Source organism: Aquila chrysaetos, chromosome 7, assembly GCF_900496995.4.
Source record: "Aquila chrysaetos chrysaetos chromosome 7, bAquChr1.4, whole genome shotgun sequence".
Classification (NCBI taxonomy): Eukaryota; Metazoa; Chordata; class Aves; order Accipitriformes; family Accipitridae; genus Aquila; species Aquila chrysaetos.
The window spans coordinates 2538294-2563184 of NC_044010.1; the positions used below are offsets into that span (position 1 = coordinate 2538294).

Here is a 24891-nt window from a genome sequence, read left to right on the forward strand (position 1 = left end):
GCTGGAGGGAAGGGATGCCATCCAGAGGGACCTGGGCAGGCTTGAGAGGTGGTCCCGTGCAAACCTCGTGAAGTTCAACAAGGCTAAGCAGGAGGTCCTGCACGTGGGTCAGGGCAATCCCAAGCACAGATACAGGCTGGGCTATGAGTGGATTGAGAGCAGTCCTGCAGAGAAGGACTTGGGGGTGTTGGTTGATGAGAAGCTCAACATGACCCAGCAATGTGCGCTCACAGCCCTGAAAGTCTGGAAGCGTTCAAGGCCAGGTTGGATGGGGCTTTGAGCAGCCTGGTCTAGTGGAAGGTGTCCCTGCCTATGGCGAGGGGGTGGAACTAGATGATCTTTAAGGTCCCTTCCAACCCAAACCATTCTATGATATAGACCAGAGCTATGCACCACTTTATCTGGATATAGAACACTACATAATCCAGAAGAAACAAACTGATAATGAAGTATCTAAGTAACATGTGGCAGGTGCTGTCCCTACCCAGATGACAGTGATCACTGTGTTAAGACACAACATCAGCTTTATAAAATGCTTCTCATCATGCATTGCCATATTAGTTGTAAAGTGCTCTACGATAGTTCTTTTATCACAGTTTGAATCTAAAGGATGTGGTTTGAATGAGACGGGTGCAGAGAGGCTGCAAGGTAAGTAAAGGCTTTGTGGGAGGCTGCATAATACAGGAGGAGTTGACAGAATTGCTAGGAAACAATTGCTTTCGGGGGCTCCACAATGCCTTGCTTGTAAACCTCAAAATTCTGGTGGACAGGGAAGATGCCCTCATGGAATTTTTTTTTTTTTTTAATTAAAATTTAGTATTAAGACAAATGAGCTGCTATTTTGTTACTTCAGCAACAGCCAGTATCTATAGTTTAATGAGGAGGCTGTGTTCAGAGATCACTGTAGTTCAGAACATCAAGACAACATGTGCAGGACTAAGGACGGTCTCCGAGCAGTCATAGTAACCTACTCTCAGCCCAATTTCCCTGCCTTGAGAGGGCAGCTCAGGCCCGAGAGCTGGCAGGCAGGGCTAGTTAACTGCACTGAACACTACCCACGAGCAACAGCCCCAGCTTCAGTGTCAGAGTTGTGCCAGCACACTGCATAAAGATGGAGTTTCCTGCTGCAGAGACCTGCTATCATAGTAGAGAGGAGGGGAAGCAGGACACAAGACATCTGAATACCTTCTGATGCCCTCACCGCTGGCTAACTACAGACACGGGTGCGGTGCTTACCTGTGGGAGATGGAGCAGGGCTGCTGGCGCAGTTTCCACCGAGGCCCCAGCAGCGCACTGGGGGAGTGAGGGTCCCGCTTGTCAGCCCTCCACGCTGAAAGCTGCTGGGGGCCCTCGGGTCTGCTGGGCTCACACAAACGCTTGGTGCGGCCACAGGCGTGTGTACGTGAGGGAAACCACATACAAAAAAACCACAAGTGAAACTGGCTCAAAGTGTTTTTCCCCCATCTTAAGCTAGAGGTGGAGCATACCCACAGGCAGCATACCTCAGTCTCAAATACAGCCTGTTCGTGTCATGGATAAACTCAGTATCTCCCTGTTGCTGTCATTGCTCACTTCCCCCCACCAAAGACCCTTTTGCTCAGTGTAGGTACTGCTGTTTTAATAGGCACAAAATCTACATTTAGCTGTGGACAAGTTAACATTTCTCCTAAAACTGTGCCTTCACATTTCAAAACGCAGCATATTCCCCCTGCCTTGTCTGCTCTTCTACCATCCCAGAGGTTTTGGTGGTAGCTGTAACACTGTCAGCTCACAAGATCCTAATAGCTTCCCTAAACTATGAGGAGGTTTTATTATCGTTATACAAAAGCTTGAGTTGTACCCGACAGAACAACTTTACCTACGTTTCCTGACACCTTTGGGCGCCCGGGCGCTGCGTAAAGAGAAGAGCACAGCAGAGGCAAGAGGCAGGTCACATTGCTATCGGGCAAGGTAGAGCAGAGCCGGCCTGGTGGCAGCTTTCTGGCCCTGCAGAATTGCTTGACCCAGCCACAGCCCTGCATCAGCTTTTACTTGGGAAAAATATTAGAGGCCTAGGCTGGTGTGGGAATGGGGAGGGCATTGCAGGTGGTGTAACACAACAATTATACAAAGCCGAGTGTTGGTAGCTCTTTTGCTTATAAAAACAGCAAATATCTCATGACAGGGCAAATAAGCCTGAGTATTTAATGACCAACTGCGGAGAGCTTAGGGCAGATATTCCCGGGCACGTACAGCTTCCACAACATATGGAGAGTTACTCTGGCAGCCGCCACTTCCAGCCAGGCCAGCTCCTGCTTCCTTCAAGCCCCTCGACCCCTGCAGCAAGCCACTTAAACCCACTGAGGGGGTTCACCAGGAAACTGAACCGTTTGCTTCCCTTTCAGGAGTTGTTACAGCAGTTTGTACTGAGCATAGGAGGGATGAGCACATGATGGGGGAAGCAGGGACCCCGCTACTGGCCCATGGGCAGCAGAAGGGCCCCCACCTCCTAACACAACCCACACATCAACTGCTTTGCTTTTCTCCCTCCACACCTCCGACTAACACTGTGACACCTGCAGATCAGGGAACATCGGTCCCCCACCTACCCAGGGAGCCCTCCTTCCTTCCCCGAGGGCAGTCACCCAGTGAAGGGCAGTGGGACTAAAGGTACAAGCCGCATTTCAGGTGCGGAGGTGCTGCATAGCCCAGCTTGATGAGGACAGCTGGGAGACACAGAGCTGCCCAGGTGCCCAGCCAGACATCTCACCAGCCAGAACCATCGAGATACCCCTGCAGCCACGGCATCAGGCTGAGCCATGCGGCCGCTGAGTGGGAGAATTGAAGTACAAACAGAAACCAACAGGCAGAGCAAAGCTAAGAGGAAATTTTAAAAATTGATGCATCAAGCTGGAGGCACAGAAGCAGCAGGGAAACGATTCCAACCCTTCCTCCCACCTCTTAGGCTTGAGGTGCCTTTCCTTGTATTTAATTTAATTCTCATGTTTTTCTGCTTGTTCTGTGCTGTTCTCCAGCCTCTCTCTCCCGCACTGCTACCACCTTGCCATTTGCATACTGTGCTCATCTCTGCTTAGCTCAGCGAGCGCATATGTTGCTCTCCTACCTCCAGTCTTCCAACTGCTGTTCAACATTAGTTTTTTTCCTCACATTCCTATTTAGAGGAGATAACCACCTTCCTGGCTAGAAACAAATACAAGCTTGGAACAAGGTCTGAAACTACCAACTATGGAAGACACAGGGAGAAGGAATATCTTTTATGAAAATGTGTCCCCAAAACTGGACAAATTTGGAGGCACACAAGCCCTTCTTCAGTCTGCCACAGAAGCGATATTCCTACTACCCCAACACCTCATCCTATGTCCTTGACTTCTGTGCACCACAAAATACATCAAAAGCAGAACATACTTGTACAAGAGGAAAAGCTGCTCACCTTCCTCCACACCTAAACACAGGGTAAGGGCAGTCCTGCAAGGCAAAAGCCCATCCTGCACCTGACTAAGCAGGGGTGTGAAGGCAGCACAGTGAGCAAAGAGGACTTCAGGTTAGACTCACAAATGGCAGGATCCAACACTGGATCGTCCAAGTCTCACACCCCACCCCCCACATACCTGCTTGTACACCAGTTCTGATGATCTGCCAAGATCAACAGGTTTTTGAACTAGCATCCATCTTCTCCCTGTCTCTCTGGCTCAAGGGGACTGAGGGAGGCAGCATTTGCTAATTCTAGTAAGAAGCCACACTGGAGTCTCCAGCCAGACTTGCCCACTTCATATAAAAACATTTAGTGGGCTCTGGAATGCTTTACATGGTGCAATTGCAGCTGCAAGGTGTGATTGCAGCATGGACACCAGAGAAGCCAGGCAGTTGAAAGACTGAAGGCTAGTGAAGTTCCTACAGCATGCAGATGCTCCAACTGTTGAGCCTCGGGCAACAGCAGGGCAGTATCTCCACTTCAAGCACCTTTAATCACCCCAGCACAGCCTCCCACCTTGACAAGCTCCCACCTTAGACAAGATTTACACAGCTCCCTCCAGGTCCCAGAGGAGCAAGGCTCAAGTAGAGGTTTCTTTCAGTTTAGCACTGCATGGGAGTTCGTGCTCAACCTGCTGGTGCTGGCAGGCTGTGTTCAAACCCCACACGTCCCCAGCACTCAGGGATTTATCCTGCCCACCGCAGCACTGCTGTCCTGTGAGCACGTCCCTGCACAAAGCCTTGTAACCCACCCTGAAGGCACACACAGGGCTCAACCTGAACTTTTCCAGGCACTTGCTAGAGCAAGATACTGTACATGCAAGGGCCATGATGAGGACTCCATCAGTAAATTTTTTCCCCTTCTGCTGCTGCTGCCTCCCCCAGTCCTGGCCCCAAAGCACTGCCCCACTTGCTCCTTAGCTCACCCAGCAGCAAATGATGTGACCATTACACAAGCACATCACCTCCCAACAGATCTACTGCTGCAGCTCTTCATGCAGCTTCCAGGTGCCACCATGCAGCAGGGCTCTGTGCAGCCATGCCTCAGACCTCAGCTCCTGCTGCCAGGGCCAGGACTAGAGAAGCAGAGAGAAGGGAGGGAATGGATGGTGCTGGCAGCAGGGCTGTCACTGCATGTTACCACCTGCCCTCCAAGTAGAGCTCTCTGGAAAGAGCACATCCTGCACGCCCCAGGTATTATTACAACAAATTTTGGTTTCACTGATCAGAGAACTGGAAGTGCAGCACCTGGGGACCTACAGTAGCCCTTGCATTTGCAGGGAGGGGGACAAGGCAGCACAGAGTACATGTTGCAAAAAAGCTCTCAGGTCAAACATTCATACACCTCCGGGTACAGAAACCCAGGCAACTCCATCTGCATGTTTATAACCATGCTGGGCAAGACAAAGCACCACAGCCCCACCAGGAGTCCCTGACGGGGGTGGTTCAGTCCTGCTGCACTCAGCAGTAAGGATTTGGGGAGGTTTTTTGCACCTCAGACTTCCTGGTAGTCTTTCCTTATGAGAAGAAAAGGGAAGCTGCAGGCAAGCCTATGTCACTAATATTGGAATCTGCCATTTTAAACACACCAAGAACATATGGCAAGGCTGCAGGGTGGCTGAATGGAAAACGTGGACTATCCTCAGCTTGATACTCCTCTGCTGGTGCTACTCAGACAAAAGCAAGTGTCATCTCCTTCCCTGCAGCCCATGGTGACGCTGTTAAGGAAGAGAAGCTCATGCTTCGCAACAAGCCTGAGAAACCTACCCCTATTTCAAACACGAAACATTCACAACTCCATCTGCATGGCAAACCTGCAAGTCAAGCCCAAAGCACTGTAATACAACACAGCACACAGAGACCACCGCCACCTTCTGTGTGTTCTGGCACACCCTGCCTGAAACGCAGCTACATCTCCGGAGCAGTGCAGCTCTGCTCACGAAGATAGCAGCTGGCAGCCTCTTGTGTCATTCCTCCTCCACTCTGCCAAAGGGGCTAGAGTGACAAACAATAGTGTCTGTTCTTTACTCTATTTAGCCTCACAAAGGCAATTTGGTTAAGAGAACAAGTCAGTCATCTGCACCTATGCTCAGGAAACTGTTTGCAAGGGTCCTAAGGATGACAGCAGCTGGCACCCCTCTGCCCCGAGTGCTCTCTGCTGCTGCTGAGTGCTGGAGCAAGAAGAATTCCAATCAACCTGCAGAGCAGGGAACTAGGAACATTCATTTTATTGACCATCTTGACAAACTCCAACTTAGAAAAAAAATAAAACCCAGCTAGTTTAAAACCTTAAAAGCTAGGAGATACAGGCTTCTTGGAATAGAAAATTACCATAGTCATCTGCTTTGGTAAGCACAAGTGGAATGGAGCCTTTTCATCACTGAGTACATGCACATACACCAAAGGAAAAGTGCTCAGACAATGACAAGAATAAGGACAGCAGGCCTCAAAGAATACTTTTTTAATTCAAAATTAGCAAAACAGGTCACATTTTAGATGCAAGGCCTGAAATAATTCACACCTTATTCTTGTTTTTTTAAATAACTAAGAATTCAGGAAGAATGCAGAAGCCTTTTAAAAACTTGTTTCAGATGCAGAAAAGTTGGAGAGGAAAAAAGTTTGGTCCAGATCTTTAGCTAAAGAGCTCAACCCCAACCGCCCCAAAACCTCCTCCACACTCCCAGCCCATAAGGAAACCCGTTTTGCCAAGTTTCCCCAAAGCAAGCTTGTGGGAGGAGAAAGTCTGAGGCTGCTGGACAGCCTCCCTGTTCCACCTTACCCATTTAGCAAGGCCACGCAGCAAGAGCCAAGAAGCTGCCACGGAGCTGCCAAGGAGCTGCCCAGCACACAAGACTGCAGCTTCACCACACCATCTCTCTTACGGTCACTTGAGGACAGCACTTCTGGTGCTGTGAAAGAGACCATCACACTGACAAGTGCCTGTGTAGGAGTCACCAGAGTGAAGTGAGGCTGTTCAATGTGAGTAAGTGAGAGAGGCTGCAAGAGCAAGGCAGGAGGTTCTGCCTCTGGCAGAGCACTCATGGGCAGCTCTAGTCCACCATTTCCCCTCCAACACTGCAGTCTCTTGTTACCATGGCTCCCCACCAGCTACAGGAGGAGGGAGCCTCTCCAACAAAAAAAACAGTCCCCCACTGCCACCTCAGTTTGGAGTCCTTTGCTCCCTCGGCGGCTGCAGGACAGGAACCAAATTCTCTCCCTGTGCTGCCAAAGGGACTCTCTGAGGGCAGCAGCCTGCAGGGTACAGGTGCCAGTTGCAGATGCAGGAGGAGCTGCATTACACTTGTCAAGCCTGCTCACTGGAGAGGAAGTGGAGCACATCAGCAGGGAGGAAGGGAAGCAAAGGTCTCAAACACACCTCCTGTTTCCTCCCTCTTCACTGGCTCCAGCACCCACTGCACCTACAAGCCGGCGGGCTGGGCACTGTCCTCGGCCCCTGGGTCATGCCTGCTCCAGAGGATGCGGTAGGAAAGCAGCAAGTGTTGTCTTCCCTCCCGGTCCCGCCTCAGTTACCGCAGCACCCCTTCGTGCTTGCTGTGGGATCTGGCTCCCCTGCTCCCACGGGGTTGTTGGCCATGGAAGCAGGCTCATTCCCCACAGACACCAGTTGGCCCGGTGCCTTTGGCTGAGCAGTTCGGGACGTCCCTGTGCCCCTGTCCCCTGAGGACTCAGAACACTGGGATCTTGTCCCTGCGCACCACGTCCAGGTCATCATCCAGGGTCAGCAGGACCTGAGGAGGAAAGTGCGAGGCAGCTTCAGGTCTTGCTGGCCAGCACATGGCTGGGCAGAATGACCAGGTCCTGATGGCATCGCATCACAGGGGGGCTCCACCTGGGCCGCGTCTCCAGCACGTACAGAAGTCACGACAGGAACCCACGTAGATGTGCCATATTAACTTTGTTTCCGTAATGCTCCCAGCAAGTCACTCTGGCAGCACAGCTGACAGGCAGCTCTGCCTACAGTGCGGCAAGGACCTGAGCAGGTAATCCTGCCCCAGCCATGATGGAGACGCTGCTTGTAAACTGGTCCCTCATCACTAGCCCCTGAAGAGCCATCCAGGAGGCAGCAGGGTGGGAGTTGCTTGACCACAGCTCAGGCATTGCAAGCGGCCAGGCAGCTCCCTCACAAACAGTTTGCACCGTGCACAGCTAGGGTTAAGGCCTCCCTCTCCACTTCCCCAAAATACTATGCTCTGAACCCATCGCAGGGGATGCCTCCACCTTTTCCACCACACAGACCATCAGATCTGAAAAGTGGTACCAAGTAGAGAAGCACAGGAGTCAATTTATGGAAGTGACAGAAAGTCCAGGAGCGAGCTAAGCTCCACACCAGTGACCCTACTGCCTGGGTCAAAGGAAGTAGGGTCCCTTCCTCAGAAGTCCTCACAAACCCATAAGAGGGCTGGTCATACCAGCAGCCCCTCAGCTTCCCCACAACAGCTGTGTGACCCACAGCCCCAAAGGGAATTTGAGGCCAGGAGGCACAGGGAGCAACAAGCCAAAGGAGAAAGCCCAATTCCTGATCCCACTGACAAGGAGCATCCCACTGTGAAGGATGTCTGGAGGCAGAGCCAAGCAGAGGAGCTGGGGCACTTCTGTGGCATCCTGGGGCAGCCGCAGCTCCATGTGGATAGAGAGGGACAAGGAGGGTGAGGCTCAGCAGGACTTACCAGAAAGGAGAAGAACAAGGCAGCCGCAGAGAGGAAGTGCCAGACATCATGGTCATCGAAGAAGCCCAGCAGGATGCATGGACGGTTCTTTTCCCGGGACTCTGCTGGAGTCTCCTAGGGGAGTGGGCAGGCGGTCAGGACCTGATATCCACTCACACAGGGCCCTGGCCGGCCACACTGCACCCCCTGGAGATCGCCCTGTCTTAACCCTCCGTGCAGGAGCCAGGGAAAAGCACTGTGCTGGCTGGACATGTAGTGAGAGCAGGGCAGGAACACAATGTCATACTTAGACCTGGAGATGGATCTGGGACCACAACCCACAGCTGGGGGGAACCCTCTAGTCTCCACATCCAAGGTCTGGCATAGCACAAGCTGCACAGCCTCCACCAGACCACCCTGCAGCAAGCCTGTCACTTCCATGGAGATGGACATGGTATCTTGTTAGAAGGCATTCAGTCAGGATTTAAAGAGCCTCCCAAGCCATGGAAAGCCCCCACAACCCCAGGCAGATTATTCCCCATTGGCCATCTGCTCCAGGGAGAAGTCTTCCATCCAGCACTGGTCAGGATTTACCCAGTTTTGCTTTCAGATCCCCAGCTCCTCCTCTGTCCCCTGGTGAGGACCAGTCATCTCTGGATCACCTGGGTCATAGTCTCTCCATAGCTGCACGCATACAGTCATTTTTGACTCGGAACAGCTTCCCATGCTCCCTTCCCAGTCTTCTGAAGGAGTTAAACCCTTTCAGCTTCCATGAGCAGCCCAAGACTCTTCCCCAGAGTATTTTTTGTGTAAAACAAGCAACGGGAAGGAAAGATGATGAGAGATGGACAGGACAGTAAAAGGGGAACTTTACCTCCCAGCTGCTGAGGTTCTGGAAGAAGAAGTAGAGGGCAGCTGCCCACACCACTGCTGTGGCCACGATGCAGAACATGGGGATAGGCAGGAGCTTCTCAGAGCTGCGGAGCTGCAGACAGGGACATAGCCTCACAACACACCCCGAGTTCTTCCCAGGGGCCGAAGCCATGCATAGGGCTGAAACGCCAGCCTGGACCATCTGCATCTGCAAAGGGCTGCCCACCCCAGGGAGACACAGCCCAGCCACCCCTGAGATGGCTACACAGCATCCCTCCCCAACACCAACACCTTGTCCCACCCTGAGCCCCACAAAGGCCCCTCCACATCCCTCTGCAGCACCACAGGAACCCAAACTGCAGCCAGAAAAGAGGCCCATCCCTTCCCCTTTGGAGACAGGCACCCCAGGGACAGCTGCAGCTGCCTCCCTTTACCTTCATGATGATGTAGAAAGCCAGATACAGCAACAGGTTACAGATAAAGATCCCCAGTATGTAGGAGGCGAAGTCTCTGGGCCGATACAGCAGCCCAAAGATAGCACTGAGAGAGGGGGAAGAAGGGACATTAGACAGCCTCTTTCACTGGGGACACGGTACATCCCCAAACTGACAGCCACCCACTGCCCCACCAGACCACAGAACGCAGCAACATTGCCACAGCATCCCAATTCCCTGGAGGAAACGCACCATTCGCCTCTGCTCTCTGCTGAGCAAACTCAGCCACGGTCAGCCGCTGAGCACAACTGGAGACCCCAGAAGACAGGCAAGGGCCCTGAGTTGCTTCCAACCCACAGCCAATGCATCTCACTTGGTAGGAGTTGGCCCCAGACCTGTACGTTTAGCAGAAGGCACATCCCCGAGAAGCAGCTTTAGTGAAAAGCAAGAGCTTGGGGCAATCATTTTAAGTCTCATCCAACAGCTGATCCCTCCCATCCATGCAGTTACTGCTGAGCCAGGCTCTGTGACTGTGACTAACAAGTGTCTGTCAAGTCTCCTCCACCTTGGCTGTGCCAGAGACCTCCCAGCTATGTGGGAAGCGTATGTACAGAACAACGCAGCACCACGGTACCAGGCCAGCCCTATACAAGCTTGCTCAGACACAAGCCATGAGACAGCACCAGCTGAAGTTCTTAGGGATGCCTCACACAGCTCTGTAGTGCTGCACTGCAGCCTATGGATCTGCCTACCATCAGCGCTCATCAGATCAAGCTCCTTGCCAAAACCTGTCAGAAGGGCCCCAGCACAGGATTATTGCACAGACTGTGCTGCATTTCCCCATCACTTCAGGCCACACATGTGTCAATACTGAATCCTACTGCCCACAAGCTCAAGTATGCAAGACACAAACACTCCACTACTTACAAGGACCAGTTGACCAGGTTTCCAACAATGAGCAGCACCATCCTGTCCTGAAGAGAAGACACTGATGATCATATGAAAGCAGAAGGAAATGCAAAGAGGCCTTTGCCTTAGAAATTCAGGGTATCGTTATGTGAGGATTTGGAGTCTGGTTCCTGCAGACACACACGCACCTGGCTCTGAAGTTTGTTCTGCAGGAGCTTTTGCCAGATGGCAACTGCTCTGGCCCTCACAAATTTGAGGAAAGTGTTGCAAGAAGGAGACTAAACATCTAAAAAAGGACAACCCCAGGACTTAAGAATCAGACTCAGGAGGTCTGCAAATCCTTTGACCATTTCCACTGCTTTTCTAGTTAGATTCCTTCCCTCACACCGTTTTACAGAAAAATTGTTGCACAGAGCAAGGATGTGCTTGAAAGAGACAGCAGGGGAAGCTTTGGATAGCATCGCACACATATCCACAGAGCCTTTTTTCACCCATCTCACCATTAGCTAGGGAAGCACTATAACTACATCAGGCAGAAGGGTTACATCTGTGGGGCATGTGCATTTATGCTTACAGCTGCTTTCCTGATGAAGCTATTTCAGGCCAGCCAGGCTTACTTTATGCCTGAGTGCACTGAGTTTGCTTGCAAAACTCAGTCTGACACTTATTCAGAGACGGGAGAGTAAAAAAAAAAAAAAAGAAAAGAAAAAAAATGGATGCTCATGAATAATAACTTCATTTGACTTCAAGCCCTAATTGGCACTCTGTGCCAAGAAGAAAGTACCAGGAGGACACAAGGTAACAGCTACCATTTCTTACTTTTTTGCTGTCTGCCCTGAGGTGCTGTAGAAATAGCAATAGCTGTTGCTTAAGCCACAGAGCCAAAATAGTCACTGCCTTCCCCAGAGAGGCTGTGCTGCACAGAGCCTCATACACACTCCTTTGGACGGATGCCCCCAGAGAGCAAGAGCAAAGGCAAATCCTACCATGCTTGTATCACCTTTGCTCTGATGTTTTATTCACTAAGCCTGATATCAGGGGAGGCCTGAAGGTGGGGGTAAACCACTCCACAGAGATCTACACTTACCCAAACATTTTGGGGGAGGGCATAGAAGGGAGGCAGGAGCATCACTTTTTCAAATAGCCACACCTCTTCCCTCTGCACATTGCCTAGGAAGTGAGCAATTGCTGAGGGAGGTGCTGACATGAGAAGTCACCTACCATGTACATTGGTCGACTGCACTGCTGGATGCAGTCCGTGTACAGCACCATCGCTGCCCGTCGAAATATCCCCAAGTCTGTCAAAGAAGAGAATAAAAAGCCAGAACAGCCAGCAGATTAAGCTCCAAAATGCCTACAGAGGAAAGATGTGGACAGCCACCAGCTGACAACAGAGGACCCAGCCTCTGGGTCAGGGTGTCAACAGATTCATTTCTTGCTCTTCGGGAGCAGTCTGAGCAGAAGGGCAGCCACCACAGGATGTGGATGGCATTTGGCCAGAACAACAGGTAAAAAGAAAATAAGAAAAAACCCTCCACACTAGCGTTACCCAGAAGTCAAATAGGCCCTCTCTGTACATGTAAACAGACTGGCTTTGCAACCACATCTCTGGAAGAGATGTGTGTGCAGGAAGGGGGAAAAGCACCTTCCATGAAACAAGCTGCCAGAGCAGGGAAACACCAGAAACAGATCCCACAGCCCTTAGAAGGTCCTAGAGGGGCAGAGCACACTCAAGACAAGACACACCTGCTCTCAGAATCATTGCAGAAGCTTCACTGGAGAGCCATCAGTGGCAGTGGGCATGGACAGACAGACACACACACAAACATGCCCCTCTTCAACCACAAACACAGAGCTTGAAAAGGCTCCTGCGCCAAGGGCAGAGCTCTCCTGTGCTATATCACCCCCTTCCTGTCAAGAAACGGGACTGGCGGTGGTGCTGGCAAACTGACTTCACTTCTCAAGAGCCGACCCCAGGTGGCACGCAAGCCTGCCTCCCCACACACATCCATGCATCCCCGGCTGCTATGCCACTGCTCAATCAGTTCAACACAGAAAAATGAGAGCTGCTGACAGTTACCTGAGTCAGGGCCATCTGAGGCAGACAGAAGCAGAAGAGGAAGGAGAAATATGGTTGTAAGCAGAGAACAGGAGCCAGGTTCCCCACCAGACCCTCTCCCCCCTCACCCCATGATGGGGTTTTACCTAGCTCACCACTCTGAGCACAGCATTAGGGAGAGCTGTAGCTGAAGGGCAGGCTCCCTCAGAGCCCAGCTCTTCTGCCACCACAGAGCAGACAGGTCCTGCTGATTCCCATAGGTCTGGGAAGCAGCAGCGCAAGGAATTCAGAGGCCAGGAAGAGCATCGGATGGATGAGAGGACAGGATAACCCAGAACACAAACACAGGCCACAGGACTGTGCTCACAGATGCGCTGCATAGGTGACTCGCTCAGGTGAGGACAGGAGGCACCTGCACACCCTAGAGCGAGATAGTTCAGTCACAGCACTTACCAATCTTGAAGCGGCCCATGTAGTAGATCTGGGTGCTGAGAGCCAGAGAGGCCAAAACATGGATCATTGAGAAAATGACCCAAAACCACATGTCATTTTTCCCAAACACCTGAAAGCAGACATATTAAAAGCAAACTGAGCCCTGTTATCAGCAGGTTGATCCTTTTCTCTCCTGTGTCACCATGGGGCATTAGACAACCTCACTGAACATGGAAGAGAAACCCCCAAATCTTCTAACCCGAAACCAGATCTATAAATCCAGACAAGGTCCAGAGAAGCAAGAGGAGCTCAGCACTTCTGGAGAGGAGACCATTCTTTCTGAACACCCCTTCAGACAAGGATGACAGCTTGGAAGGACTGCAGCTGGCCCAGGGAGCAGAAAAGCAGGGAAACCCAGGCAGGTAAGCTCTCCCTGCTGAGGTGGGCAGCAGGTCTCTGGCCAGGAGCTGGATTTTTTTTACAAAGGCAGTCAGGGAACCAACCATTACTTTAACGAGTGCATCATAGTAGACAAAAAAGGACAAAGCTGCTCTGCAGGCAATTACACCTATTTTACACTTTCACTTTATTTAAGGCCTGGAAGTGACCTACAAAGGCAGGTTAATGCTATATTAAAACTTTAATTTTTCAGTTATACATTAAGAAGTCCAGAAACTCTAGTCTGCCATCAAGCTGTGACCCCACACTCCCCTCCCCTGGGGCACAGCACATGCCTGAACTTTTCATTTTGTGTGGGGAAAAAAAAAAAGAAAGCAGAAAAGCCACCTCTGCATGAATGCAGCAAAGGAGACATGCAGTTTATAAGCTCTACTCTACAGCTTCAAAACATCCCACAAGAAAAAAATACAGCATCCCATAATAAAACCCCAGTGTTTTGAACCTGGGTGTGCAGATCTACCACAGCTATCAAGAGATTCTTGGAAAGTACCAAGTTCACCACCTGCTCCTGCATCCCTTATCCCATAGTCTCCTACACAGAGACATTTGCAGAATCAATTGTTATTCTGCATTATGTCAGGTAGTGAGGGGCTGACAGCCTGCTGGGACCCAGCTGCTAGTTCAGAGGAAGAATTCAATGGACTTTGCCTGGTTACTGCCAAATGAAACTGAGCCCTCCTAAAAAAGAGAAGCAGAGACCTCCAAGGTAAAGCACAGGCTAGGGATTCAGGCAAGCCCAGCTCAACACCTGCAATGCTATGAGCAAATGGGCAAAGCCTGACCTGTCAGTGACTACTGCTGCACAAGAGCGATCCTCTGCTCCAAATTCCTTCTGCTCCAATGCCCTTCTATAGGCAGGTGCTCCAGAAACTTGCCCGGGAGCCCCTCAGCCATTATTCTAGCCCTCCACCTCTCCAAAGATAGCAAAGCCAATTTGCAGGAGCTGTACCCAGCAACAGAATTTTCCAAAGGGGAGAAAGAAGCAGAAGCAATTAGGTAGAGGACACCTGCCTTGGAAGCTCACCCCTCTCCTCCAAGGTGAGCAACCCTCCAAAAGACCAGCTGCATGCTTGGTCACAGACATCTGGATGCATGAATTTCTCCTCTTGAGGGCATGTGATGGGGAAAGCCCCAAAAGGAGCCCACCTAGAGAAAACTGCTCTTCCCCTCCCTGCAAGGCCAGGGGAAGGGAGGAGGAAAACGCAAGAGTACTATGAATTCAAATACTAGCAGCTGCTTAACACTCTTATCCTACCCTGCTGCTCTCCCCAGTCATTTGCCCACTTAAGCTATGTTCCCAGCCACACCATCTCCTTCCCAGAGAAGCAGGTAGGTAAGAGGGAGCCATACCACTCCAAGGACGGCCAGACAGATCACCACAGCAAAGGAGGCATAGGCAGAGTAGGCGCTGGCATTGATGTCTGGGTGGCGGGTCTGGTAGAGCTTGAGCATGCACAATCCTGCGATCATGTACATGAAGGAGGTGTCTATGGAGGGAGCAAAACAGAAACAGTGAAAACAGGTACTGTCAGTAGGCTGAGAAAGCTGCTCTGAGTGCATAGGAAGAAGTGCAGCAGCAGGGCCAAACCCAAGGCTGGCAGGCACAAATCCCTGACACTGCACTACACTGTACAGCACTTTGTGCTTTGCCATCTTGCAGCACATCTACCATGCTCTAGGGCAACAAAAACTGAAGGGGCTCAGAAAATAAGTGCCCACAGTGCTGCACAGAAACAGGCAGGGAATCACAGAATGGTTGAGGTTAGAAGGGACCTCTGGAGGTTGTCTGGTCCAACACCCTCTGCTCAAGCAGGGTCAGCTATGAGAGGGTTGTCCAGGACCATGTCCAGTCAGGCTTTGAATACCTCCATAGAAGACTTCACAACCTCTCTGGGCAACCTGTTCAGTCTTTGATCACCCTTAGAGAAGAGGAAAAAAAAAAAAAAAAAAAAAATTCCTGTGTTCAGATGGAGTTTCCTGTGTTTTAATTTGTGCCCATTGCCTCTTGTTCTGTCACTGGGAACCACTGTAAAGAGCCTGGATCACTCATCTTCATTCCCTCTCATTGGGTATTTACACACATAGACAAGATCCTGCCTGAGTCTTCTCTTCCCTAGGAAGGCAAAGGAGCCCACAGAGGAAAGTTTCCACTGAGACGGCAGACAGACTTCCTACGCTTGAGCACTCTGCCACTCAGGCTGTGCACTTACTATCTTCAAACACTGAGCTGCAAAAGCAAAGGGAGATCTTGCCAGCAGGGCAATACCAGAGTCCCAAGGTCTGGAGAGGAGGCTGAAATGCATTAGTGCCCAGCATCCAAAGACCCACTGCCTCTTAACTGAGCCCTGGAACAGGCAGACTCCAGGGAGGTTTGCAAGGGTAGAGGGATAGGAAATGCCAGCAACTCAGCAGGAGATAGAGCATGGCAAATCCTACCTCCAGCTCAAAAGGAAAAAGAAAGCTCAGCTTACCAAACTGGAAATTGGAGTAATTAGGGCAGACGTGATAACAGGCACTGAGCACCCCTTCCATCATCAGAGCAATGCCCATGGCATAAAAGAGACCAAAATGCTTTGGGATCCCATAGTCCTGGAAGAGAGCAGAGCTGTATATAGTAAGTACCCTCACGGTCCCGATGACAAGCGAGCTTCCACTCTCCATCACTTCATCCCTCCTAACCCCTACACGTGTCCTTCAGTCACCAGTGCAGCACAGCGTACTGTGTGCAACCATAGGCTCTGCGTTTAGCCACACTGCATAGCCAGGTGAATCCACAGGTAGCAAACCCAAGCTAATCACACACAAGCTTCTGGTCTGAAGACCTCAGTGTCGTGGTACTGACATCTTGAGACTAAAAATCTGTCCTGTACCTTGTGCCATACTACATCCTGCCCAAAACTGAGAGCACTAGGGACCCAGAATAGCAGCCTTGCTCTTGTGGTCAGTAGGGGGTTAAAAGCACTTGAGGAGCAGAGTGCATCAGCCCAGGTGAGAAGGCATCTCCATCACAATCTGGCTGAGGTCTCATCTGAAAACCATAAGCAGCAGACCCTTAAAACTGCTAAGGTCTTTCCTTGCTACCAAGCCAGTGAAAACAGAGCTGTTTGTCTCTGGAAAGCACCAGCACCACTGCCCACAGGGCTGTGGATTTCTCCATCCTCTCCCAGAAGATACTGAAGAGACTGCAGAAGCTCTGACTACAAGCAGCTCTGCTTCAGAGCTAGAGGCAGCTAAATTCTTCTGGGTTGTTGTAGGTAGTTCTATTCCCTCTTGTTAACAAGAGTGCCAAGAAGGAACTCTTGATTGTTTAAGACAAATCAAACCTCACTATAAACAAAAGCATCCTGGGACAGCCCTACTGCCCCAGTTCCTCCACAGTGAGCACTGGAGGAAAAGCCACAGCCACAGGAGTCATTCCTCTACTCATCTCCTTGTCTTCACAAGCCCAGGCTGGGTCACCACAGCTTACATACCATAAGCAGCAAAGTACTGGGGTGCACAAGAACATAAGCATCCCACCTAGACCCTTTTTCAGGGTAGGAAAAAAGAGGAGGATTCAATACTCCAGCAAGGAAGGCAAGTGGAAACCCACTGTGTATCACTCTGGTTTTCAAGTTTTCCCTGTCTTTCCTCCCTATGCTCAGCCCCATGCGACCATACTTCCTACCTACCAGGGTATAGACATCTTTTATCTCCATGGCCCGACGGTGGAGAATGTCCCTGCGCAACACAATGAGGAGGAAAAGAAAACCCAGCAGCATGTGGCCCACATTGCTGAGGATGTTGTTGAAGGCACTGCAGGGAAAAAGAACGTTTAAGACAAAGGCAGCACAGCAGCAGGAGGATGAACCCCAGGCCATGATAAGCTGAATCCATTTTGCTCCACCACCACCATCCTCCACCTCAGCAGCTGCCAAACACCTGCCAGTTTTACACCCTGGATGACAATTTTAGGTTGAATAGTTCACCTGCCCCAGTAGATTTAACACTTCCTCTGTGAGATTCTCAACTCTGGGCTTTCTTTGCACTCCCACATTAGTTCAGAGAAATGCTGCACTGAGAGGACTGAGCTGAACTTCTTTCTAGAGCTGCTGCTCCTTGGATACAAGTGAAAGTGTCCAAAAGAGCATGGGAGCACCTCATTGCTGTGTCATAGGCTTGCCAGGAGAACCCAGGTGCTATATGTTCCTGGGTGCATGTGTCTCACTGCAACAGAAAGCCACTGCTGAGCAAAACAGAAAGCTCAGAGTCCTAAACTCTCAGTGGTATTATCAACACAGTTACTATGAGCCCAGCAAGGATAAAATCCTGACCTGGGCACAGCACAAACACTCAGGAGGCACAAGACAATAACACAGTGACCACAGGGCTCACTCACCTCAGCACCCCAAGGGGATGGGCGCACAGAAAGTTGTAGTAGCAGATGTCCTGATTGCCAGTCACATTCACTACCTGGACAGAGAGGAGGTGGGAGACCTGATATTAGCAAATCCTCCCTGTTCTGGGGGTTTGCTTCATGCAAACACTGCATGTACACAAGGTGTACCAGGACACAGCCTAGCTCTAGCACTGGCACAGGGGAGTACTGACATCTGCACGTGAAGCTTTTAGCAAGGGACAAGATGTTGCCACAGGCCACAAACCTGAGAACAGTCTTCAGAGGAAAGGTTGTATGCTCTCAACCCCACTGCTAATAGATCTGCTTGCAGATATCTGAATAACAGCAGGATAGCAAGGGTAGGGAGAAGGGAGGAGAAATCACTCATATGACAGCAAACCCTACTTGCTTCCGTTGTCTTTTAGAGATAACAGCAGATTCCTCCTCCCTCTAAATGAAACAGGCCCCAAATGAGACATCAGATGAGCAGGAAACCAGCTGCACTCCCGCTTTGCAAGCAAAAATAGCAGAACTGCAAGCTCAAGGAGCCAAGCCAGCAGCAACACTCAACGCAGTGCAGAGACCAGCCAAGGTAAACTGCCCCTCAGACAGAGCAGGATTCCTGGGTGATCCCAGTTTCACTGTGACTGTCATCCTTACACCGTGCAACCACAGAGCAAGTTTAAAGGCAAGAGGACCCAAGCGCATGGGACAGCCACAGAACCCAACGCACCGTCTGGTAAGTGATGACGAGCTGGATGACTGGCAGGGCATAAAACACTGCAATGGTGATGATGTTCCTGCAGAGAGGAGACAGTAGCAGCAGTTACACACACCAAAACAATTGGTGTACACCCAGGACAGAGCTCCGCAGTGATTGTGGAGGAATGTGTACACCTCAGTGCCTAAGAGTACAGACCCTGCTCTCCCAGCTGGAGCTTTTACTTCTGGTTACGATCTCCTGAAGCAGGAGAGCAAATGTGCTAATGCAAACAGGAGGCAAACGCTATGGGCACAAGAAAAGACAGCATGTGGACCACAAGCTTATGTGTTCGAGTGTCAATTTCTCCCCTTCCCCAGTATGTTCCAGCACATTGGTTGTTACTACACTTTAAAGCAATTATGCAAACCAGAATCCATTGCCAGGATCATGTGTACACTGGTCCACAAATATCCTTATTTGAGGTAAATGGGATCTGCAGTTACTGGTTGGAACAGCCTCAGAATGTGTAACAGGATGGCTCAAAGAACATCCTCAGGTGTGAAGTGTGGTTCAGAAGAACGGCACGTGGACCGACTCTACAACCAGAGACTGGGCCTAGAGTTTGAGCCTTACCAGTTTGTCTTCTCCTTACCAGAAATAGATTTTGTATTTTTTGCTGACAATCCTTCGGTCCTTCCTGGACAAGTCTGATAGATAAAGGAACACCTAAAACATTAGTGGGTGGGGAAAGAGGGAAGAAAACAGAAAAAAAACCAATGAAGACTACAGAAGCCAGTAGAAGATCTTGACATATTTGGATTTTTTTTTTTTTTTTTTTTTTTTTTTTTTCAAACACAGCAAGCTTGTTGTGTCCCTTGATTCTATGGCAAAAGAGTTCTGCAAAACCCGCTGACCTCCAGGAATGGCTCTGACCACAAGGAGCAGTGTGGGGCAACAAAAGGAGGCAGTTTGAGAGCTGCTAGCTTAAAGCCCCTCTGTACATCCACTGTAGTCGCACTAGTTGTACCACATAACTACCTACTATTGCACACTAATTTCTCCCTATGCTGTCGCACCTTCTAGGACTTTCTGGGACACTCTGGGCTTCTTCCTCCTTTCTCAATAGTCCCCAATACATTCTGATTTTCCATATTAAATCACTCATTTCAGCAACACACTTAGCACAGCAGGAAAACTTTATAGACTCTGAAAAAAACACTGAGAAGCACATTCTGCTTTATTAGACTAAATCCACCTAAAAGGAAAGCGAAAACTTAAAAATCCTGGCAAGTGACTACTGCTAGTCCTAGCCCAGATGTGTCCATGGCCCAGCATCATGGCCACAGCTGTAAGACCAGCCGTACCTTAGTGCGGATGACGTTCTTATCACTTTCAATTTCTGGCATGGTGTCAAAGTCGCTCTCCTCCTCTACAGAGCTGTCTGTGTCAGAACCAGCAGGCGGCCCACGCTCAGGGGAAGACAACTGATGTCCACCACTGGAGCTTGACTCATCTAGAGCAGAGCAGGGAGAAGGAAACAGGCAGGGTAAAGGCTAAAGCCCTCTATGCACAGCAAGAAGAAAGCTGCCCCAGATACCAGACACAATCTGCTGGGACAAGTTGATACGGCCATTTCAGGGAACAAGGTTTTCCACGATCACAAGTCTTCCTGAAAGTCTCAGATTATCAGGTAAGAGCACTTTCAAGGACCATCTTCCCACCTCTGCAGCATTTTGGGTTTTCCTCTGCTTTTATTCTATTACTTTTCATCTCTAACATTTTCTACTCTTTACTAGCCTGGGCTCTGAAATCTTGAAGTCTGAGAAGTCAGAAAGCTCTAGTGAAAGCATCAGACTGTTCAGGGGTCAGAAATAGGCTGACCTAGTTAATCTCCAGATTTTATATAAGCTTTATATCTAAGCTTTTCTAAAAATATTGTAGAACAAAAGACAAAGAGAAAGAAAGTTGATTTTTCAAGGCAGGCAGAGCATCAGCTTTGCTCCCATTTCATCCACAGTATCGGTCACCTGCAGGTCAACACGACCTGCCTGCACTTTCCACAGGCTGGCCAAGCTCCCAGCCAGCATATTGCCCATACTGGCATGAGCAGAACACAAGTTTCTCCCTCACTTCCCAAATGCTTTTAAAGCGTTTCCTTGGGAATTGGGAAAGGGGGGTAGGGTGGTACTGAAGCCCTCAACTCTATTCCAGGACTCAAATCCTCCTGAATTTTTCCCAAACCTCACAAAATCTCAGTTCTGTGTTTCTTTGTCAGGCGTTCAGAGATACCACACCTTCACAGTCCAACAACTGGGTGACATCTGGAGTGTCAGGGCTGTATTTACACCACAGTGAGCAAATGCATCCTAAACAGGGACTAAAAATTAGACAAAGTTGCTCTGCTCTCTCATTTGAGCAGCTGCCTGACACTGCCCTGGACCTGCACCACCTCACCCTGCAATCTGGGTCCCCAAACTGTCAAATTCAAGGATTATGCCCAGAAGTCCACAGCACTGAGCTATTCAGTGCCAATCCCTCCACAGGAGGGAAAACTGTTGTAAGGAGACTAAGAAACTCTGGCAAAGGAAGGCATTTCACATCATCTCAGATTAGCAGGAACCTTGGGAGTTTGGTTTTTTTCCTCCTCTGCTGCCAGGGCGTGGTTCACCTGTTGACAGCATGACACTATTTCTCCCCTAGTGAAACCTCTGGACTGCAAGAAGCTCTGATTCTCTCTTGCCTTACAGCACACAACCCTTCAGTCTTCCAGTGAAAGGCATGATTTAGTGTAAAGGCAGGCTTGATGAGCTAATGACAGACCCCTAGATGTTTCGTTGGAAGGGACTTTTATTGGTCCCTAGTCAACCTCCTGCCTGAAGCAGCATTGTCACCAACACTCATCAGGTGACCATGATTTTGTCTGGCCAAGCCAAACATTTCCAATGACAGAGTCTCTCTGGACACCTCTTCCAGAGATTTGCCACCTTTTTGATGTAGATGTTTTGCCCAAAAGTGCAACCTGAACCTCCCAAGCTGCAATTATTTTTTTCAAGTAGTTGCAAGCCACTCTTAAAGCAACTTGCAGCTTTATTCCCTTCTGGCTTTAAAGCACCTTAAAGTGCCTCTCCTTGCCCCAGGCAGAACCCTCCCCATGCTCCCAGTTCTGGAAGACACTGTACCAATAGCACCATAGCTGCTTCCCTCAGGGGTGCTGGCTGTGATGGGGTGTGAAGATGCCATAATCCCAGATCCTGCAATAGAAACAGACCCAAAAGGGACAGTTAGTTTCACATCAGTGCTTTGAAACACATCTCTGAGGTGAATACAAACAGCTTGAAGAGCTGGAGTGACTTGGGAAAAGCAGCATTTCTCCAAACAGATGGCAGTCTCCCTCTAGAGCACACTGTGCAAAAGGAAACCCTCACTTTGCAATGTGAAGCAAACCCATTCCCTTCAGCCTCCCCACACAGGCTGCCAGTTTGACTCACAAAAGCACAAGCCTCCCTCCAGCACCCTGTAGGGATCACATTAGGGGACTGCAAGACTTGACAAATTCTAGAGCAAGTCTCACAACATTCAGAGCACCCTTCTGAACTTCTAATTCTTCTCCTTCCCCTCCTCACACATTGTTCTATTCAAATATTGCTACCTCCAATTGCCCCTGGAAGAGTCATAGGCAGCCTTTGGCAAGATAGCTGGTACATAGTTTTAACCAAGCAAGGAGAAAGCAAAAAATGCTCCATGCAAAAAGTGGTCACGATCTTGTGCTGATGACAAGAAGGGCAAGCTTTTGAGGGCTGGGAAGTCCCTGCCTCCCACCCACACATCTGAAGCAAGGACAACTGCACCTCCCACTCAGGTTGCACTGGGACTTTCCCCTCCTGCCTCCACATTCCCTCTTTTTCCCCTCCTGTGGTGGGGCTCAGTTGTTGAACTGGCAGCAGACAAACATGGCAGGAAACACAGCCAGCTGACTCCCCTTACTGAGGGGTCAAACACCCATCTCCCCAAAAGGGAGGGAAGCAAGAGCAGCAGGAGCAGGACCATGTCTTCCCATGGTGGCAAACAGCGAGACAGGTCCAGCTGCTTACAAAGCTTCACCCTTGCAACAACATTGTGTGGCCAGTCAGCAGCAGAGGGATGCAGGACTTGGGATAATATTTAAAGCCAAGCAACCTTACTGCAGCCTGGCAATGGCCTGGCTTCCCAAGCTGCACCTCTGGCTTCCCAGTACATGATCGGTCCCAAACTGACAGGCACAGGCAGACTCCTCTTTCCAGCTGGCAATTCTGGACACTTCTGTAACACCTTGCACAGATTTTTATACCATTTCCATTAGCCACATACCTAAAGAGCCTCCAAACTTTTCCCTGCCTGAGCCCAATTTCTAGGCAGGGGAGCACCCATACAGCAATGACATTTGATGTTTCAAGTACAAATTACTGCTTTCCTTTGACACATTCACTGTGCTTGTTGGGCTGTGGACTAAGACTTGGTCTTCATTTCAGCTTCTCTACCCTTCTGCCCCATCCCTCTAACAGGGCAACAAACAGCTCAAAGAAGCATCAGAAGTGGACAACATGGCATGGACTGAGCACCAGAGGGAAGGCTCTGGCACACCACAGTCCCCCCACATGACACCCCTTGAGCCCCGAGCTGTTATTAGCAGGATGTTGTTGTAGGTTTCTGCAGGAGCAAGATTCCACCTTCTATCATCACCCGCTGTGCAACCCTCCCTCTCTCATGGCATTTTATTGTTGCTTTAAAGTCATTTGGAAAATCAGATCACTGGGAAGAGAGTGAAAGCAGCGCTGCCCCATGTTCATGGCACCAAGGCACACACAGAATTCCTACTACCATCAGTCCTGTCCCACAGGGATGCTCCCTCCTTATTTTAGACCAGGCTTTATGCTCTCAAGTGACCTGTCAACCTTGTCTCCCAAGTAATCAAGGAAAGATTTAAATCTGGACAAAGCAGGGACACCAGGGAGAAGAGGCGCTATCCTGTCTCTAACAGCTGCTTTGGACCCAGCCTGCCCACTAATTTCAGTCCCACTTCCCAGTGTGCAAGTGAGTCAGCAAAGTAAATGTACCACACTAGGTGTGGTTCCTCCAGCTATCCCCTCCACCAAATAGTGATGACGTGGAACGGGAGGTGTGCCACAGGATTAAAAAAAAAAAAAAAAGTTAACCACAGAAACCAGGCATAAGATGGATGACAGGAGCTTGGTGGGGAAGGGAAGTGATGAAGAAGGCAAGACCCAGAGGTACTTTGGAAGAAGAGAAATTCCAGTAGGTGGGAAGAGGGGAAAAAAATTGAGAGAAAGCCAGCGTGCCCTGGGTGATCTGGAGGACAGGGAAGATGCTAGTTTCCATTTTACAGGCAACAGTCAGACACACACCCTGAAGAGACACAATAAAGAAACACCACGTGGGTAGGACATGGTTCCTCCCCAGAGGAAAGGACATGGCTGTGACATGCAGTGCCAGGCGTGTGAAGGTGGCATAGAGTGCAAGGGAGAGGACAGGTCACAGAAGGAGAAGGTACCTCTGGGAGGAAACCTGTAAACTGTGAAGGAACTGTGTTCCTCTGTCCTTTCACAGGGATGCTGTTCAGCAATCCCCCCTGACCAGGAACCCAGTTCTCTGCCCTCCAGGTCCATGCTAAGCACAGCATCTATGCCCTGCAGCCTCTTTGGGAACTTCCCAAGCACCAGAATTTAACTTCCACCTCTCACCAGGGCAGCTTGGAAAGCAGCTTCTAAGCTGCCTTCAGCACATGAGCCCTCAGCTACAGCACCAGCAGCACTCCCTGGAGCTTTTGGTCTCAGCCGGCTGAGACTGTGGCTCCATGCCTTAAACAGTGATCCCTTGTCACCACCCTGGAGCTCTTCCAGGGCCTTGGCCAGGTTCCTTCAGCTTCCCCAAAGTCCCCATTGGGAGTTTCACCCTTCCCATTTCTCCAGTGCGCTAAGACCTGCTGTTGTCTCACAGCAGGATCCATCCCAAATGACTTAAAATTAGAATATTTTGAAGCACATTTTTACAGTCCCCTGCTTATTTGGTTGTGAAGAAAACCTTTCACATACATTCCACATACAGAGATGCAGATGAGGATCTCAGTAGCTGAAGAAGCCACTCCTGAGAATCCAAATGCCCCCAGGTCCTTGGCAAAAATATTAACCCAAGTAATGCCAGGTCAGAGTGAAGTTCCACTGCTGATCCTGTAAGCACAGCTCAGTTATACTAGTATGTTTATCTGGTGGTATGTAGCAGACCAGAGGGACTGAAGAAGCTGAGGATTAAAAAAGGGAGCACACCAAGAACCTTTCAGTGCTGCCAAAACATAACGTCCTCCCTTTGAGAGAGGTACAAATGACGATGCCTTTATCCTCAGACCAATGCTTTGAACTACTTTGCAGACACTAAATATTTAAACAAATGAAACGGCCAGCTTCCCACACTTCTCCAGAAAGCAGAAAATCCCAGTGCCCTGCCCCGCCCCC

At 50.0% G+C, this 24891-nt stretch overlaps 1 protein-coding gene across 4 annotated transcripts in view; it reads right to left on the reverse strand.

The window, feature by feature from the left end:
• Positions 1-5681: 5681 nt before the first annotated feature.
• The window catches only part of SIDT1 (SID1 transmembrane family member 1), a 46445-nt gene continuing 27235 nt past the window's right edge, over positions 5682-24891 (reverse strand). The window contains exons 11-26 of one of the 4 annotated variants that reach the window (XM_030019491.2): positions 21565-21636; positions 19750-19898; positions 19038-19111; positions 18416-18482; positions 17683-17756; positions 16976-17099; positions 15776-15893; positions 14655-14791; positions 12867-12975; positions 12435-12449; positions 11576-11652; positions 10373-10419; positions 9446-9551; positions 9013-9123; positions 8160-8273; positions 5682-7220 (exon numbers count right to left, since the gene is read on the reverse strand). In XM_030019491.2, the coding sequence (XP_029875351.1) occupies positions 7158-7220; positions 8160-8273; positions 9013-9123; positions 9446-9551; positions 10373-10419; positions 11576-11652; positions 12435-12449; positions 12867-12975; positions 14655-14791; positions 15776-15893; positions 16976-17099; positions 17683-17756; positions 18416-18482; positions 19038-19111; positions 19750-19898; positions 21565-21636 (1457 nt within the window). In that variant the 3' untranslated portion in view covers positions 5682-7157. The other 3 variants (XM_030019492.2, XM_030019494.2, XM_030019495.2) reach the window with 3 other exon arrangements.